This window comes from Myotis myotis, unplaced genomic scaffold (genome assembly GCF_014108235.1).
Source record: "Myotis myotis isolate mMyoMyo1 unplaced genomic scaffold, mMyoMyo1.p scaffold_m19_p_15, whole genome shotgun sequence".
NCBI classification, from domain to species: Eukaryota; Metazoa; Chordata; class Mammalia; order Chiroptera; family Vespertilionidae; genus Myotis; species Myotis myotis.
Genome location: NW_023416319.1, coordinates 16,225,102 through 16,239,202, shown reverse-complemented (window position 1 = coordinate 16,239,202; position 14,101 = coordinate 16,225,102). Strand labels below are relative to the sequence as shown.

Here is a 14,101-nt window from a genome sequence, read left to right as displayed (position 1 = left end):
TGCTGACTACTGTAATGAACCTTACTTAAAGAACTATTTGACCCTTTAACCTTTATATAAAAAAAAAAAAGCCAAAGAAATGCTGTAATAGTAGCTGTTATGGCTTGCCCTAGCCAGGAAAAAGGAAGGATGACACTTTTCAGGAAAAAAATCACAAAGTTGGTGCCAAGGCAAGTCCTGGTCATGCAGAGGAACTTCAGCTTCCCTGGCGTCAGGCTGAGGGCTGAGTAGTGTGTAACCACCCAGCAGGCCTCCTAAGCCTGTCTGTCTGGGCGTAACGGAAACGATGAGGGACACTCGTCTGTGCACCTCATTCTGACCAGCGAAGAGGTTGATGGAGTAGACGTGACAGGGCCTTGGGAGAAAGCATGTTGGGCAGAGCAGTGCCTGCCGGTCAGTGGTCTCCAGGGGGAGGGCCTCCACCGCCTTTCAGGGGGTTTTGTTGGATGTTAAGTGAAAAGGGGTCTGGAAGACGCTGACTCACACAAAATGAAACCAGTTTGTTTGCTTTCTATAGCCCTCCTCAGAGTCTTCAAAATGCCAACATTTTATGAGTCTCTAATCTGAGATGCAGCATATTACATTCAGCCCTTGCCACATCTGCTTTTCTAGAAGCTTCTCTTAAATTAAAATTCCATCAAATACCCTTTGGGAAGCCCTGCCCTGGCTTTCTAGGAAGCAGTTCTTTTAAGAGTTCAGGGGAAAAATAGATGTGCCTTCATGGTCTTGAAACCCCCAGAAGAAAGACCACTCGAAGGCTGGGAGGTCCGTCAGGAGTAATATTGTGGTTACGTTCTTCGCTGGCGTCAGGAACCTGGGGATTTCGCCTCAGCCCTGTATTCGCTCAGTGTGTGACCCTGGGTTAGTTATTTAAGTCTCTGAGTTTCAGTTCATCTGTAAAATGGGGAAAATAATAGGGTTGTTATGGAAATCAAAGTAAAGGGTTTAGCATAGGACCTGCACCATAGCCTGCATCAATAAAAGGTAACTCTTAGTATTATTATTGTAAATAGTCCCTTGAAAATTAAAAGGGAGCTGAATACCTCCAGGGACCAGTATAGATGTGTAAAAAATCATTTAAATAACTCAATTTTTTAAAAAAATTTTGAGCAAAAGCTGGAAGAAGTATGTTATATCAGCACAGACTTTAAGGAACAGGGTCAAGAAAAGCTGATTTTCAAGAATTTAGCCTTGCAAAAATGTTTTGACCAGCAAAAATGACTTTAGTTTTTGTACTTCTGTTTGGAACAACAGCAAGAAGGAAAACCTAGGCCTCCTTTTTGGGCAGTGTTAAGTTCGTCAGTGGCAGAGAGGAAGCAAAATTTACTCGAGTTCTATTATGCTTCCATCTCAAAAAGAATGGTTGTCAGATCAGGAAGGTGATCACACAGGCATAGGAGGGCTGAAGCCATGATTTCAGATCTCCTGGTCCACATGTATTGTGCCCCAGAATCCCAGGCAAATTGGCAGATGAGATTCAGGAGGCTGAGGTCAGAAATCTTGCGGGGAATGGGAGAGAGGTGTTAGCATACTGAAAGTAAAAAGTATCCTGACTCTCTAGACGAGTGAGCTTGGTGTCAACTCTCGGGGAAAATTCTGGACTAGATTATTCAGCAAGTAGGCTGTGAACACTCCGTAAGGGAAACATCCCTGAGAGTCAGCATGGCCTCCTGAACGGTCAGACCTGCCAGCACACCCTCACTGCCTTTTTAGAAATAAGTTACTTATTTCTACCTGGTAGACAAAGGAAGTACTGTAGAGCTTTTATAGGTGGGGTTTAGTAAGACATTTTGAGAATGTCCTCTGATATCATTGTTGGCAAGACAGAGAAATGTCCACAGAGCATCCAGGAGGGGGAGGGGCTTGGTGATGGGATGGTTGGGTTGGTTTATAGTTGGTTGAGTGAGCATACCCAAGAGTACTGATGTCAGTCTGTCAATCTGTTTGCCTGGCCCTGTCCTGTTCACTGTTAGTCAAAGCCTGGGATGAGAACACGGGTGGCAGTTTATCAGCTCTGTCAGTGATGTGAAGTCAGAAGGGAAAGCTGATATGATGAATGCCAGAGTCCGCTTTCAGGAATATCCGAGCTGCCTAAAACACTAGCCAGACAGTGCGGAGTTCTGCTTTTAGCTCCAAAAACTCCACAGGACCTACAAGGTGGGGGCGAAGAGGTCTCAGTGCAGCCCGTGGGAGAAAGCCTCAGTGCAGCACAGGGGAGTGCAGTATGAGTTGGCAGTGCGATTAGGTTACAAGGAATAGACAATCTGATGACAGTTTTAATAGAAATAAAATATCCTGCACAAGAAAGCCCCTAGTCCCTCTGTGATCTGCACTGGTTAGGCCACATCATATATTTATTTCCACACACAGCCCTTCACTTCCGGACACGACGCTCTGGCTTTACGAGCTAGAGTGAATTCATAGGAGAGTGATGTGGATGGACAGAAGAGACCAGAACCTTGTCTTGAAAATATAATTGGAAGTTGGGGCCACAAATTCTGGAAAAGAGAAACTGTTGATGGGCAGTGAGAGCGGCTTTAGGGATTTGAAAGGCTGTCATGAGGGTGGATTAAACTTCCTGGGCATCTTGACGATGAGTGGGTGAGAACTACAGGAAGGCCAATTGTGCTCTATAGAAGGAAGATGGCCTTGCCAGTGCCTCCCTCAGCAGGAGAGAGGCCTCAAGGGTTTAGATTGGCCTATAGTTGGGCCTTCCCAGGGCCCGCAGTGTCTGCTCAGGGAGCCAGGACCCCTTTCAAGCCCCATCTCAGAAGCCCCCTCTCTCAAGCTTAGGACAAGGCCTTTGCTCAGAAAGGGGGGCTGACTTGGCCAGAAGCAGATGGACTATGGGCCCAGGGAAAAGGCAAACAAGTCTGTATTAAGCTGTCAGCTTCTTGCAGGAGGAGCAGATAGACTTCTACAGGCAGCCGCTAACATCCTGGTAATGCATTCCAGATATACTTTGAGCACCTAATACATCCCAGACACTGTTAGGTGCTTAGCTTGGGTCATCTCATTTAATCCTATAAAGAAGGAATATTGTTATTTATTTCCATCAAGAGGATACGGAAGCTTAGGGAGAGGTTTAAGTCATTTGCCTGAACCAATGCTTTTAGCCAGTCTGCCGCCTGGGGCAGTAGGTCATCCTTCACCCCTGGCCCCATATCCCTAGCAGTCCCTGTGGGTGTGGACCATGCCTCCCTGGGACCCCTTCTCCCTTCCAGCCCCCAACCTATGCCTTCCCCTCCACTGGGAACTCAGGGAGAAAACAGTCCAGCTGAAAAATTAGGCCATGCTGGCGAGCACACTACTTATTTTTTTTATGACTAAGATTAAGCTGACAACCATGCAAAACATTGCAAACCTGTGTCGGCTGCAGATTTAATACCTCACCCAGCCCACACAAATAATTCATGCTTCTGAATCGATGTCCAGAAAAAACAAATCAGCAAAAAGCTGGGCTCCTGCGTGTGTGTGAGCAGCCGCATTTCCATTGAAGCAGCATGCCGGAAATACCCGAGCTCCAGGACTGCACATCCAGCATTCTGCAGTTTTTTTTCTCTTAAAAGATTAAAGTACGATTTCAAATGATTGAAGGTTGGTGGGAGGTGTAAATGTGGGCACTTGTCACATTAATTCTTCAGATGATTAAGTTCTTTTCCATTTCTTTAAAGCTATTTGCAGTTGGGTTTGATGTCCTCGTTCAGGGTGAGTGTGTTGTAGCAGTTACCAAGGTGACTTTAGCTGACTTTCAACAATTTATTTTTCCCTCCAGCTTGAGATGTCTCTAGTCCTGTGTGCTGTTGATTCTTCTCCCCCAGCCTCCCACCCCCACTCCCAGTTGCTAGTCATCAGCATTTTTGCCTGTGCCAGAGGCGGGGATCCTCCTAGTAGGCCCCTCAGGCTCGGAGGCCCTGCCTGGCAGCCAGGCGTCGGCCTCTTTTGGGAGCAGGATGACATGTCAGTCAGTGTGCACTGTAGTAGTCAGAGGTGGCACAGGGAAGCAATTGTAAGAGTCACGCCCTGGCTCTTCCACTTAAACTCACTCTGTGACCTTAGGCTTGTCACCGCACCTCTCTGAGCCTCAGTTTCCTCATCTGTAAAAGAAGGGTTAGCCTAGAACAGCCGTGGGCAAACTACGGCCCGAGGGCCGGATCCAGCTTGTTCGGCTGTTCTATCCGGCCCGCGGAGCTGAAAGAGTGGAGGGTTCTCTTGCTCTCCCCTCTGCTCCTTCAGCAGCAGTGTTAACATGTATTAGTTCACACAAACACTCCATCCATGCTTTTGTTCCGGCCCTCCGGTCCAGTTTAAGAACCCATTGTGGCCCTCGAGTCAAAAAGTTTGCCCACCCCCGGCCTAGAATCTCCCTGGGGTATTTGATGCAAGGACTCAGAAAATCTATGGGCTCCTAACTCTGGAGCAGAGGAGGGGCTCCGGCAGGAGAGCTCTCCTGAGTCCGCCCTTGCCTGGGCTTGGGGAGGAGGTGGTGTTTGGTGTTGCTCTCCTTTCTGGGGAGGGAGGCAGGAGGCCTAGCGGCTGGATATAAGAGAGAACGTTGGTCAGAGGTCCTAGGCTCCCACACTGGCCTGCCGCAGACCAGCTCTGTGTCCTGGATCTATTTTGTAAAGGAAAGAGGGAGATTAAACAACCTGAGTTTCCTCCGAGTGCTGAAATTCTGTGACCCTCTGACCAGAGCATTTGTCTCCTCGGGTCTTGTGAAAGGGTTTGTCAAAGGAGAAGCGAGAGCAAAGGGCAGTTTCAGAATTGGCTTTGGGAAACCAAGGGGAGGGAGTGCTCGGTGAAAGAGCAGTCACATACATCCGGGAGTGGGTCCACCCAGCTCATGGGAGGTCCCCATTACCTCAGGGGCTTTTATTAGCCCATGTCACCCTCCAGCCTCTTGCCTGCTGACCTCATACCTCCCTCTGGGGAGGTCCTCTGCCTCACTGGCCACAGATCCCAGCTCAGCCTTCCAGTGTGTGAGGAGGTTGGCCCTGCCCCTCACTGGCTCTCCGCCTGTCAGGCCCAGACATCCTGGGTGGCTTTGGCCACTTGAATTATAAATAACTAGAGCTTCTCACCCAGTATTTTGATGGACACTAGGGAATTGTTCTGAGATTCACTGCCCAAACCAGGTTCCGGCCTTTTGAATGGGATCAGTGGGTAACCCTCATTTCTGGCTGAGGCAGATTTGAGGCGTTTCAGTAGGGGCAGCTGAACTTGAAAAAGCAAATCTTAGATTGCAATGGGACCTCGTGGCTGAGCTGTGGGACAAGCTGCTGGTAGAAAGCAGGACAGGAGGGAGTATGAGGCAGCAATGACAGCTCACTGTGGCCAAGGCCATACTCAGACTATGGTTCAGGGCTCTGCAGCCCGTCCAGGCTCACTGGTCTGCCTCCTGAGAGCCTGGCTTCCACCCCCTCGCTGAGGACTGCATCATTTCCTGCTTAGACGAAGGATGTGTATGTCACTGCAGCTCCTGGCCATTAGCAGAAGTATGTAAGCCTAGAGCCTTTCAGAGTCAGCTGGAAGGAAGCTCTTGGAGCCTGTCTCCTGGGTTTCTAGCAGCCACAGAGAACTCGGAGTCCGAGGCTCCAGGGTCAGAGAAGAAGGACCCCAGAAGCTCCTGCTGCTGTCATAGGGAAAAACAAGTCACCGTGACATAAACATTTATACAGTGTGTTGGCCAAAGATGCGAGCTTCAGAGCCAGATCTATCTGTGACCACATCTCAGCTTCACACTTCCTGGCTGTGCAGCCTGGACAAGTTACTTACCCTCTCTGATCCTCAGTTCCTTATCTGTAAAGGAATAGAATAGTTATGCCCACCTCGTGGGGTGTTGTAAGATTGCTTGGCAAGTTCTTTTTTTAATTAAAATTTTTTAATATTTTATCCATCACCATTTATCCCTTCTATGCCCTCTTCCACTTCCGCCTGCCCCCACCACCTGCAATCACCACACTGTCGTCCATGTCCATGAGTTCTCATTCTTTTTGTTCCTTTTTGCTCAGTCCCTCCACCAACCCCCCAACACCCCCTCCCCACCCAGAGCTGTCTGCCTGCTCTCTATGAGTCAGTCTCTGTTTTGCTTGGTAGTTCTTTCGTTCATTAACTTCCACATGAGTGCAATCATATGGTACTTGTCTTTCTCTGACTGGCTTATTTCACTTAGCATAATGTTCTCCAGATCCATCCATGCTGTCGCAAAAGGGTAATATTTTTTCCTTTTTTCAGGAGAGTAGTACTCCATTGTATAAATCTACCACAGCTTTTTTATCCACTCATCTACTTATGGAGACTTTGGCTGCTTCCAAATCTTGGCTGGGCAGATTCTTATTGAGTGGTGGCTATTGTTATCTTTACCATCAATGACTGCCATTGTCGTTGTTCAGGATCCCAGCCTGGGAGACTCCCGTCTTGTTCCGCCCTGTGGTCAGAACTTATTCCTGTGCTTGCTTCACAGGAGCCGCAAAGACAGCCTGGAAAGCGACAGCTCCACAGCCATTATCCCCCATGAGCTGATCCGCACACGGCAACTTGAGAGTGTACATCTGAAATTCAACCAAGAGTCAGGAGCCCTCATTCCTCTCTGCCTAAGGTGAGAGCCCCACAGCACCCACCTTGGCCTCAAGGAGCCACCGTGCCTGTGCTTGCCATCTCCCCCCACACCTCACTGGAGTCTGGGGCCCTAGGAGGGAGGAGAACTAGTCAGGCAGCTCCATGGAAGCCTGTCGGGGAGCCTGCGGACTCTGAACCGTCCAGTAGCCCCCACTATGCTGAAGATCTCTCCTTTGTCCAGAGAAGTGTCCCTCGGCCCTGTTCCCTTAGGTGGGGATTCAGTGACATAAGGCATCCCAGATGCCCCTGCCCTCCCCCAAACCCAGAGTTAGGGGTGGCAGGGTCCCCATCGCACTGGTGTAGTAGGGCCGGGCTCTGGTGGATTGGGCTCTGCTTTCTCCCGCTTGCTGCTTTTCCCATGTAAAACACTCAGTTCTTCAAACCCAGTGGCCAGTCCAGCAGACTCCTCGAGGGGCCAGGAAGCCCAGCTGTGTCCCTTCTGCTACTGTCCACAGTGCCAGAAACCCAGCCCTGTGTCCAGAGTTCAGCTCTCTGCTTGGGGATGCTGTACTGGGCTGAATCTGTTGCAGCCGGCTTCCTCCACAGCTCTCAGGGGCTCCACCCTGTTTATTGCAGGAGAGGCTACAAGAATAACTCAAAACTCAGACAACAGTGACAAGGAAGAAAGGGCAGGGGAAGAAGGACCCCCAAAAGCTCCTGCTGCTCTCATAGGGAAGAACAAGTCATTGTGACATAAACGTTTGTATAGTGTGTTGGCCAAAGATGTGAGCTTTAGAACCAGATCTGCACTGGTTTGGACCCTCCACACTGTCCCTGGAGCCTGGGGAAGGAACTTGGATGGTGACAGGCTTGGCCAGCCACCCTGGTTAGCAGGGCAAAGATAGCTAGTAGTCAGGATGAATGGCGCTGGCAGGGCCCCCCCTCTCCCCACAGCTAGGACCCTAGGCATTTCCTCCCCAGCTCCCTCTCTGAGCCAGGCTCAGGGCCTTTCGATTATGAAAGGGTTAATCTGGGGCAGCCTGAGAAAGCAAAGAGCAGCTCTGCTTCCTTTGCTGAGTGGCATCTTTGCCCCACTGGTTGCTCTTGCCTGCCCTTCCCCCACAAGTATTTCCAGACTGGGGATTCACAGTGACTTCCTGTGCTCCCTCGGAGTGACCCTACTTGGCTTCAGCTTTTCTTTCTTTCTTTTTTTAAATTAAAAATGGGCTTTTCCCCTTGTGGCTAGTCATTTAAATCTTATGGGAGGTGCACAAGCAGGTGGGAGATTCTGGGCACAGGGCTTGTGCTGTGAAGACACTCCACCATCATCCAAGAGTGGGAAATTAGGAACTACTTCACCCCCATCCTCTAAACAAAGGGGCCGTGACGCACCCACCCCACCTTAGCTCTGGGCATGACCCTGGGTGCACTGCTAACTGCCCTCTGGCCTCACCAGGACATGAAGGAGATGGACTCGACTTCCCCTTCAGGCCCTTTGAATGCTGATCTAGTGTCTCTGCTAGCTTTGAGCACTTTGGAAGAACGCCAGGAGAGAAATCGTGAGAGGCTTCTCTTGGAAGGTGTTGAAATGAACATGTTTCGTTACAGTCCCCGCTGGACTGGTGGGCAGTCAGGAGGGCATGTGCCAGGCATCCTGTCCCAGGGAGCATAGCCCCAGTCCCTGAGCCTTGGCCAGGCCTGCTGCTCACTGTCTTCATGTTCCCACCCCCAGGGGCAGGCTCCTGCATGGACGGCACTTTACATATAAAAGTATCACAGGTGACATGGCCATCACATTCGTCTCCACGGGAGTGGAAGGTGCCTTTGCCACTGAGGAGCACCCTTACGCAGCTCATGGACCCTGGTTACAAGTGAGAAGGCTCTTTTTCTTCTTCCCACCTCCTTTCCATGAGCTCTTCCAGCTCCCGTCTCCTCCCTCTCCTCCCTTGGCAGCTCTTGGTGGCTCCCTTCCTGAGGGCTGGTTATGAGAAGCCGTGTGGAGTGTGGTTGCTGCTGCCTATCCCGTCAGCTCCAGGAGCACTTCCTGGCCTCTCCCCTATCACTTGAGACATGAGTGATAACTCTCTAGGCCCTGGCCATTGGTAGTTCTGTTTGCCATGGAAATCCAGGTTTTAGGGATGTGCTCTGCACCCTGGGGAAACCAAGGGTGAAGTAGAATGGGGGGACGTGTGAGGGCCACTCTCGAGTGCCTGTGGAAATCCCACCAGAATTCCTAGAAAATGGGCATGTGGACCTGGAGCTGGGATGGGCAGGCCTCGGCAGGCAGAGCCTCTCCCTCCCCTCATCAAATGGCTCTCCCATTCCTCCTGATGGAGACCCAGCTTCTCTGCACAGAAACCTGCTGGCTTGGCCAGAACACTTTTTTCTCCTTTGCTCTTCTGGCTGGAGCACAGCTTCAGAGCCACTGCCAAACGGGATGCTGGGGCTGACAGCTATAGGCCTCCTTCCAGACCCCACCTTGTTTCAGGCCTCATAGGTACTTGGCCTGGTCCAGGTAAAGTAGAGGAACAACATCCTTGTCTGTTGTTCGTTTGTTGGGCATGCGGGAGGAGGGACACTCTACCTTACCTCTCTCAGGAGTATCAAGAAAGGGACTCTGACCCTAATCAAAAAGTGACCTGCCTTGTTTGTGGGTGAAGGTGGGAGATTACAGGAGAGGAGAAGAGAGTTGTGTGGGGTTTGTGGATTTAACACGGTCTGGGGGACGGGTGATCTGTGAAACATACACACTGTTAGTGTGGGCATGCTTTTGTCTGCATGTGTGTGTTGCCTTGCAGCTCAATTTCTCCTCCTTTAGGCCAGCACTCTTTCCCCCTCCCCCAAAAATACTAACCCTTAATTAAAACAAACAGCAAACAAGGGACACCAACCACACTCCCCAGACTCAGCCAAGGTAGAAATGGAGGCTGGTGCTTTAGGGATATTGTGCTCCATAAATTATCTTGCCTTTTTCCACTGTTGTTATTACATTGTTTCATAACAAAATTACTTTGAACCATAAAGTTATAAATACATTTTAAAAGTCCCTCTTGGTAACATTAAATTTCTGTCCATGTGGTGTTGATAGTTACTGTAGCAAAAGCTCTGAAGTGTAACATTTGAAATTAGCTTAGTACATGTGGAAAGGGCCTCTACACCTCACCCCCAGTGGTGTCCCAGGCCCCCAGGCTGCCTCTGCGGACAGCAGGTAGGAGCAGGCCTCTTGCCTGGGCAGAGCCAGTAAAGAGGGGAAAGGTGGGGACCATGCAGGAGGCCCCAACCCCTGAGAGTTCACAGGACATCATTCCCAGTAGATGACCGAGTGCTGACAGGTCTCAGCAGCAATGTCCTCAGATAACATTAGCGTATATTGAAGGTTCAAGCACGATTTCTTGGGAAAGTAGAGACTGGGGTATCCCAAAACTCAACAAGAAATCCCCCACCCCGTTACATTTTATATCCTCAATTCTGAACCTGTTTTTGGAGTCCCACCTTCCCCTAAGAACATCTTCTTACCCTGAGGAGGGGGTGGTCAGCATCTCCAATTCTCACAAGCGTGGGGACCTTGAGCTCCCACAGACTCAGCAGATGCCATGCTGCCCATCAGTTCCCCTAAAGTTCTGGACCCAACCCTAGTTCCCAAGCCTCCTATCCTCAGCTCTGGCATTCCAGTCCACCTCCGCTCCCCTCATCTCGCCTGCAGCCCCTCAGTGAGCATGAGCACTAGGGCTCTGCTACTCCCATGCACATGGTCCCCTCCCATTCACTGTTGCCTGGGGAACCGGGCGCAGTGGGAACCAGCCGCTGGCTTCAGCATGTTTCAATAAAGTTGCTGTGCTGGGAGCTGCTTAATCAAAGGCCTGTGTTAGGGGCTCATTAGTGTGGTCCACCACAGGGGCCAACTCACAGGGGAGCTCCCAGGAAAGCTGGCTAGGGCCTCACTCCCCAGGCACGCACCCTCACTTACCAAGGGGTTTCTCAGGCCCTTTCCAGAAAGTCCTGGGAAACCTTCTGCCCTGCCCCCAGCCGGTCCTCAGCCATAGTACCAACACCCACAGCAGCCCTCCTCCCCATCCCAGCAGTCAGCATTTTCTGCATCTAACTGCCAGCCTGCTTCCTTTAGGGTCTTGCCACTGTGGTCACAGGCAGCTCCCTAGCTTGTGGGAACCTGGGCCTGTAATTACTTGTGGGCCTGAAGGTCTCCTTCTGAGGCTGGCTGTCTCCCTGGGAATCTGCAGGACCTCCTAGAGGCCTGGGATTAGGCTTGTCACCAGCAAGGGCAAGAGACCCAGACTTTTATGTTCTTGGCTGCTACTTGAACCTTCCTGTTGGTCCCAGCTGAATTGGGAGGGGCTGGATGACTTCTTGCATCAGCCTTCAACAGTCTTGGAAGCCTTCATTTCCAGCCTTGGCACCTTGTTCTGGCTACCAGCCCAGGCCTGTTATCTCTTGGGGGAAAGGCATGGCAAAGACACCCCACATGGGAGGAGAGTGACAAAGGAGAGGATGAGAGAAAAAGGCAGAAAGTGAGGGAATCTGGGCCTGCACCTGTTCTCCATGCTGCTTTTCTCCCTGTCTCTCCAGCCCCAGGAAAGTCAGGCCCCAGCAACACAGAAAGGCAGGGTCATCGGCGACCCCAGGGTGAGCACAGTGGACACGCCCTGCTTCCTGGAGGAGCTGGAGAGGCAGAATCCTGCTCCAGTTCCTGGGCTTCTCAATTTCCAGAGGTGGACACCTTGACTCCCTCTGGCCTACCATCTGCTGTTTTCACCCTCATCGAGATGGTAGAGCCTATCAGCTAACTCTGGAGCTGTGCAGGCAGGTCTTCAGACCCTGGGGGAGGCCTGCCAGCATTCTCTCCTGCCTGCCTTCCCCCAGCATTCTTGGTCTCGGTGGCTTGAACAAGCCCTCTCCCTTGAGTCTATCATCACCATGCTGTTAGTGCTGTGAGTGGGAGCCCAGCCCAGAACTAGGTCATTCATCCGTCCCCAGCCAGGACTGATCTGAAGGGGAGGAAGTCGGCCCCAGAGGTTAGGTAGGGGTCACATCACCAAATATGAGAATATTTTTTTAAGCCCTGCAATGCTTTCTCAGCTGTGTGGTGTCTGACAGCTCACCCAGGTGGTGCTCCCATTCCCAGCCATTCTCTCCCAGCCCTGATGGGAGGTCCCAGGCTTGGGAGAAGACACCCTGCAGCTGTTCTGAGTGGCTCCACCCTACAGGCCAGGTTTAGGGACTCACTGCTGGGCTCTCCTCCTCTGACTCATCACTGTCCTCAGGAAAAGCCCTGCCCTCTCCCCGCCCCACCCACCCACTTGGATGTGTGTGAAAGACGTGGTAATCCCTGGCCCAGGCCCTGGGCAGCTCCTCTTCAGTGGCTCTACGGTCTCTCCTTCCACTGGGGAACCTGGCCACAACTGTTCTCCCGGAAGCCTTTGCTCCGGCTGTCATGGTGACCTCATTGTCTAGGGTACACCCATTAGGGTTTAGATCCTGGCACTGTGCTGGGGAAGTATACCACCCTCCCTTTCAGGAGGTGATGTGATGGCCCACGGTGCCCTCACCAGCCAACCAATAGCCAGAGCAGGAGGAGTCTGAGCCTCCTCCTCTCCACCAGAGCCAGCTTCTCGCCACCCACTGAGAATAGGAAATGAGTGAGGCCTGCCGTGCTGCCACCACTGCAGCAGCCCTACCTGCCACACACGCTGCCCCTGAGCCTGGAGTCTCTAGGCTGTTTTCTGGCTTGTGTCTGTATGTTGGAGTGAGGGGGACACAGACTGGACCGCTTCCTCATCCCTGCCTCCTCCACTGCCATCATGGGTGCCAGAGCAGCTCCTTGGCAGGCCCTGCCCTGTAAACAACACGTTTCCTTCCCTCAGAGAAGGAAGAGAGAGAAGAAGAAATCCAAACTTGTTGGAAAGCAAGAACAACGTGTCTACGAAATGCAGACAAGGCCCCGGACAGAGTGTGGATTGTCATACCAACGGGAAGGAGTGGGCATTGTCAGCACTATTTGCAGACTCAGAAATATCATTGACCACAGACATTTGAATCCGATCTGCAGCATCTGGGCTTCTGCCTGTAGCATAGCCAGACCTGCCCAGGGCAGGCACTGACAAACAATCACTTTTTGAGTTTCTTTTGGAACTTGCTGGGGCCTGGGAAATTGGGCAGCTGTTCACAATCCTCCCTCATCTGTTCACAATCCTCCCTCATCACCGACCAGCCAGGCTGTCCCAAAGTACCTGGTGTGAGTAACTTAGACGAAGTTGTTGGCCTAGATTCCAAGCCCCCTCCCTGATCAAAGGTGGGGTGTGATGAGGGCAAGGAGCTGCAGCCACCAACTCACCCTATTGGTTAAGCCTGTGTCCAAACTCTGTCCCCCTGTGAACTTAGTATTTCTGGCACTCCCCCGCCATGATTTCCTGGAGCACCTATTAAAACCCACATGCCGCCCTAACCGGTTTGGCTCAGTGGATAGAGTGTTGGCCTGCGGACTGAAAGGTCCCAGGTTTGATTCCGGTCAAGGGCATGTACCTTGGTTGCAGGCACATCCCCGGTAGGAGGTGTGTAGGAGGCAGCTGATTGATGTTTCTAACTCTATCCCTCTCCCTTCCTCTGTAAAAAATTAATAAAATATATTTAAAAATAATAATAATAGCCGAAGCCGGTTTGGCTCAGTGGATAGAGCGTCGGCCTGCGGACTGAAAGGTCCCACGTTCGATTCCGGTCAAGGGCATGTACCTGGGTTGCGGGCACATCCCCGGTGGGGGATGTGCAGGAGGCGGCTGATCGATGTTTCTCTCTCATTGATGTTTCTGACTCTCTGTCTCTCTCCCTTCCTCTCTGTAAAAAATTAATAAAATTTAAAAATAATAATAATAATAATAAAACGCACATGCCTTGGCCTTGCCCAGGATATTCTGATTCCGGAGGTCTGGATGGGGCCTAGTCTTCATATTTTCAAAAACTTCCCAAGGGAGGTTGGTTGGGGGGCTTTCCCCTCTCAGTAGAGTGTCTCTTCCCTCCGAGGGCTGTTTGTGCACAAACACAAACATTTTATGCCCAGCATTTCGTGAGTGCAGACATCAGTGAGTGCTATTACAATTTCATCCTCATCCTCATCATCATCATCATGACTTATACTGCTGTTTTCTGGACCAGAGCAACTGTTGCCTTACGTATGCATTCTCCAGCTAGCCTGGACACTTTCCCTGCTGTCCCACTTGGAAACCATCTTTGGGCATGAGTTTGCCTTCCTTTCCAATTGGGCATCCTAGGCTGTTGGTTTTTTAAAATGTTTTTATTGATTTTTACAAAGAGGGAGAGGTATAGAGAGCTAGGAACATGGATTGGTTGCATCCTGCAGGCCCCCCACCAGGGATCAAGCCCTCAACCCAGGCATGTGCCCTGACCAGAAATCAAACCAGTGACCTCTTGGTTCATAGGTCGACACTCAACCACCGAGCCACCCCAGCTGGACATGTCCAACCTGGTTTTTGAGCAGGTATGTCTATGCCCCTCAGGGTAACAGCCCTTTTGA

The 14,101-nt window shown here is 51.2% G+C and overlaps 1 protein-coding gene across 15 annotated transcripts in view; it reads left to right on the top strand.

Annotated features, from left to right (window-relative positions):
- The window catches only part of SUFU (SUFU negative regulator of hedgehog signaling), an 87,338-nt gene that overhangs the window by 65,112 nt on the left and 8,125 nt on the right, over positions 1-14,101 (top strand). For 8 of the 15 annotated variants that reach the window (XM_036336139.1, XM_036336140.1, XM_036336145.1 and 5 more), the window contains 2 exons: positions 6,464-6,598; positions 8,291-8,429. In XM_036336139.1, the coding sequence (XP_036192032.1) occupies positions 6,464-6,598; positions 8,291-8,429 (274 nt within the window). Of the gene's footprint in view, positions 1-6,463; positions 6,599-8,290; positions 8,430-12,437; positions 13,095-14,006; positions 14,066-14,101 lie in introns of those variants that run through there. The other 7 variants (XR_004972137.1, XR_004972136.1, XR_004972140.1 and 4 more) reach the window with 5 other exon arrangements.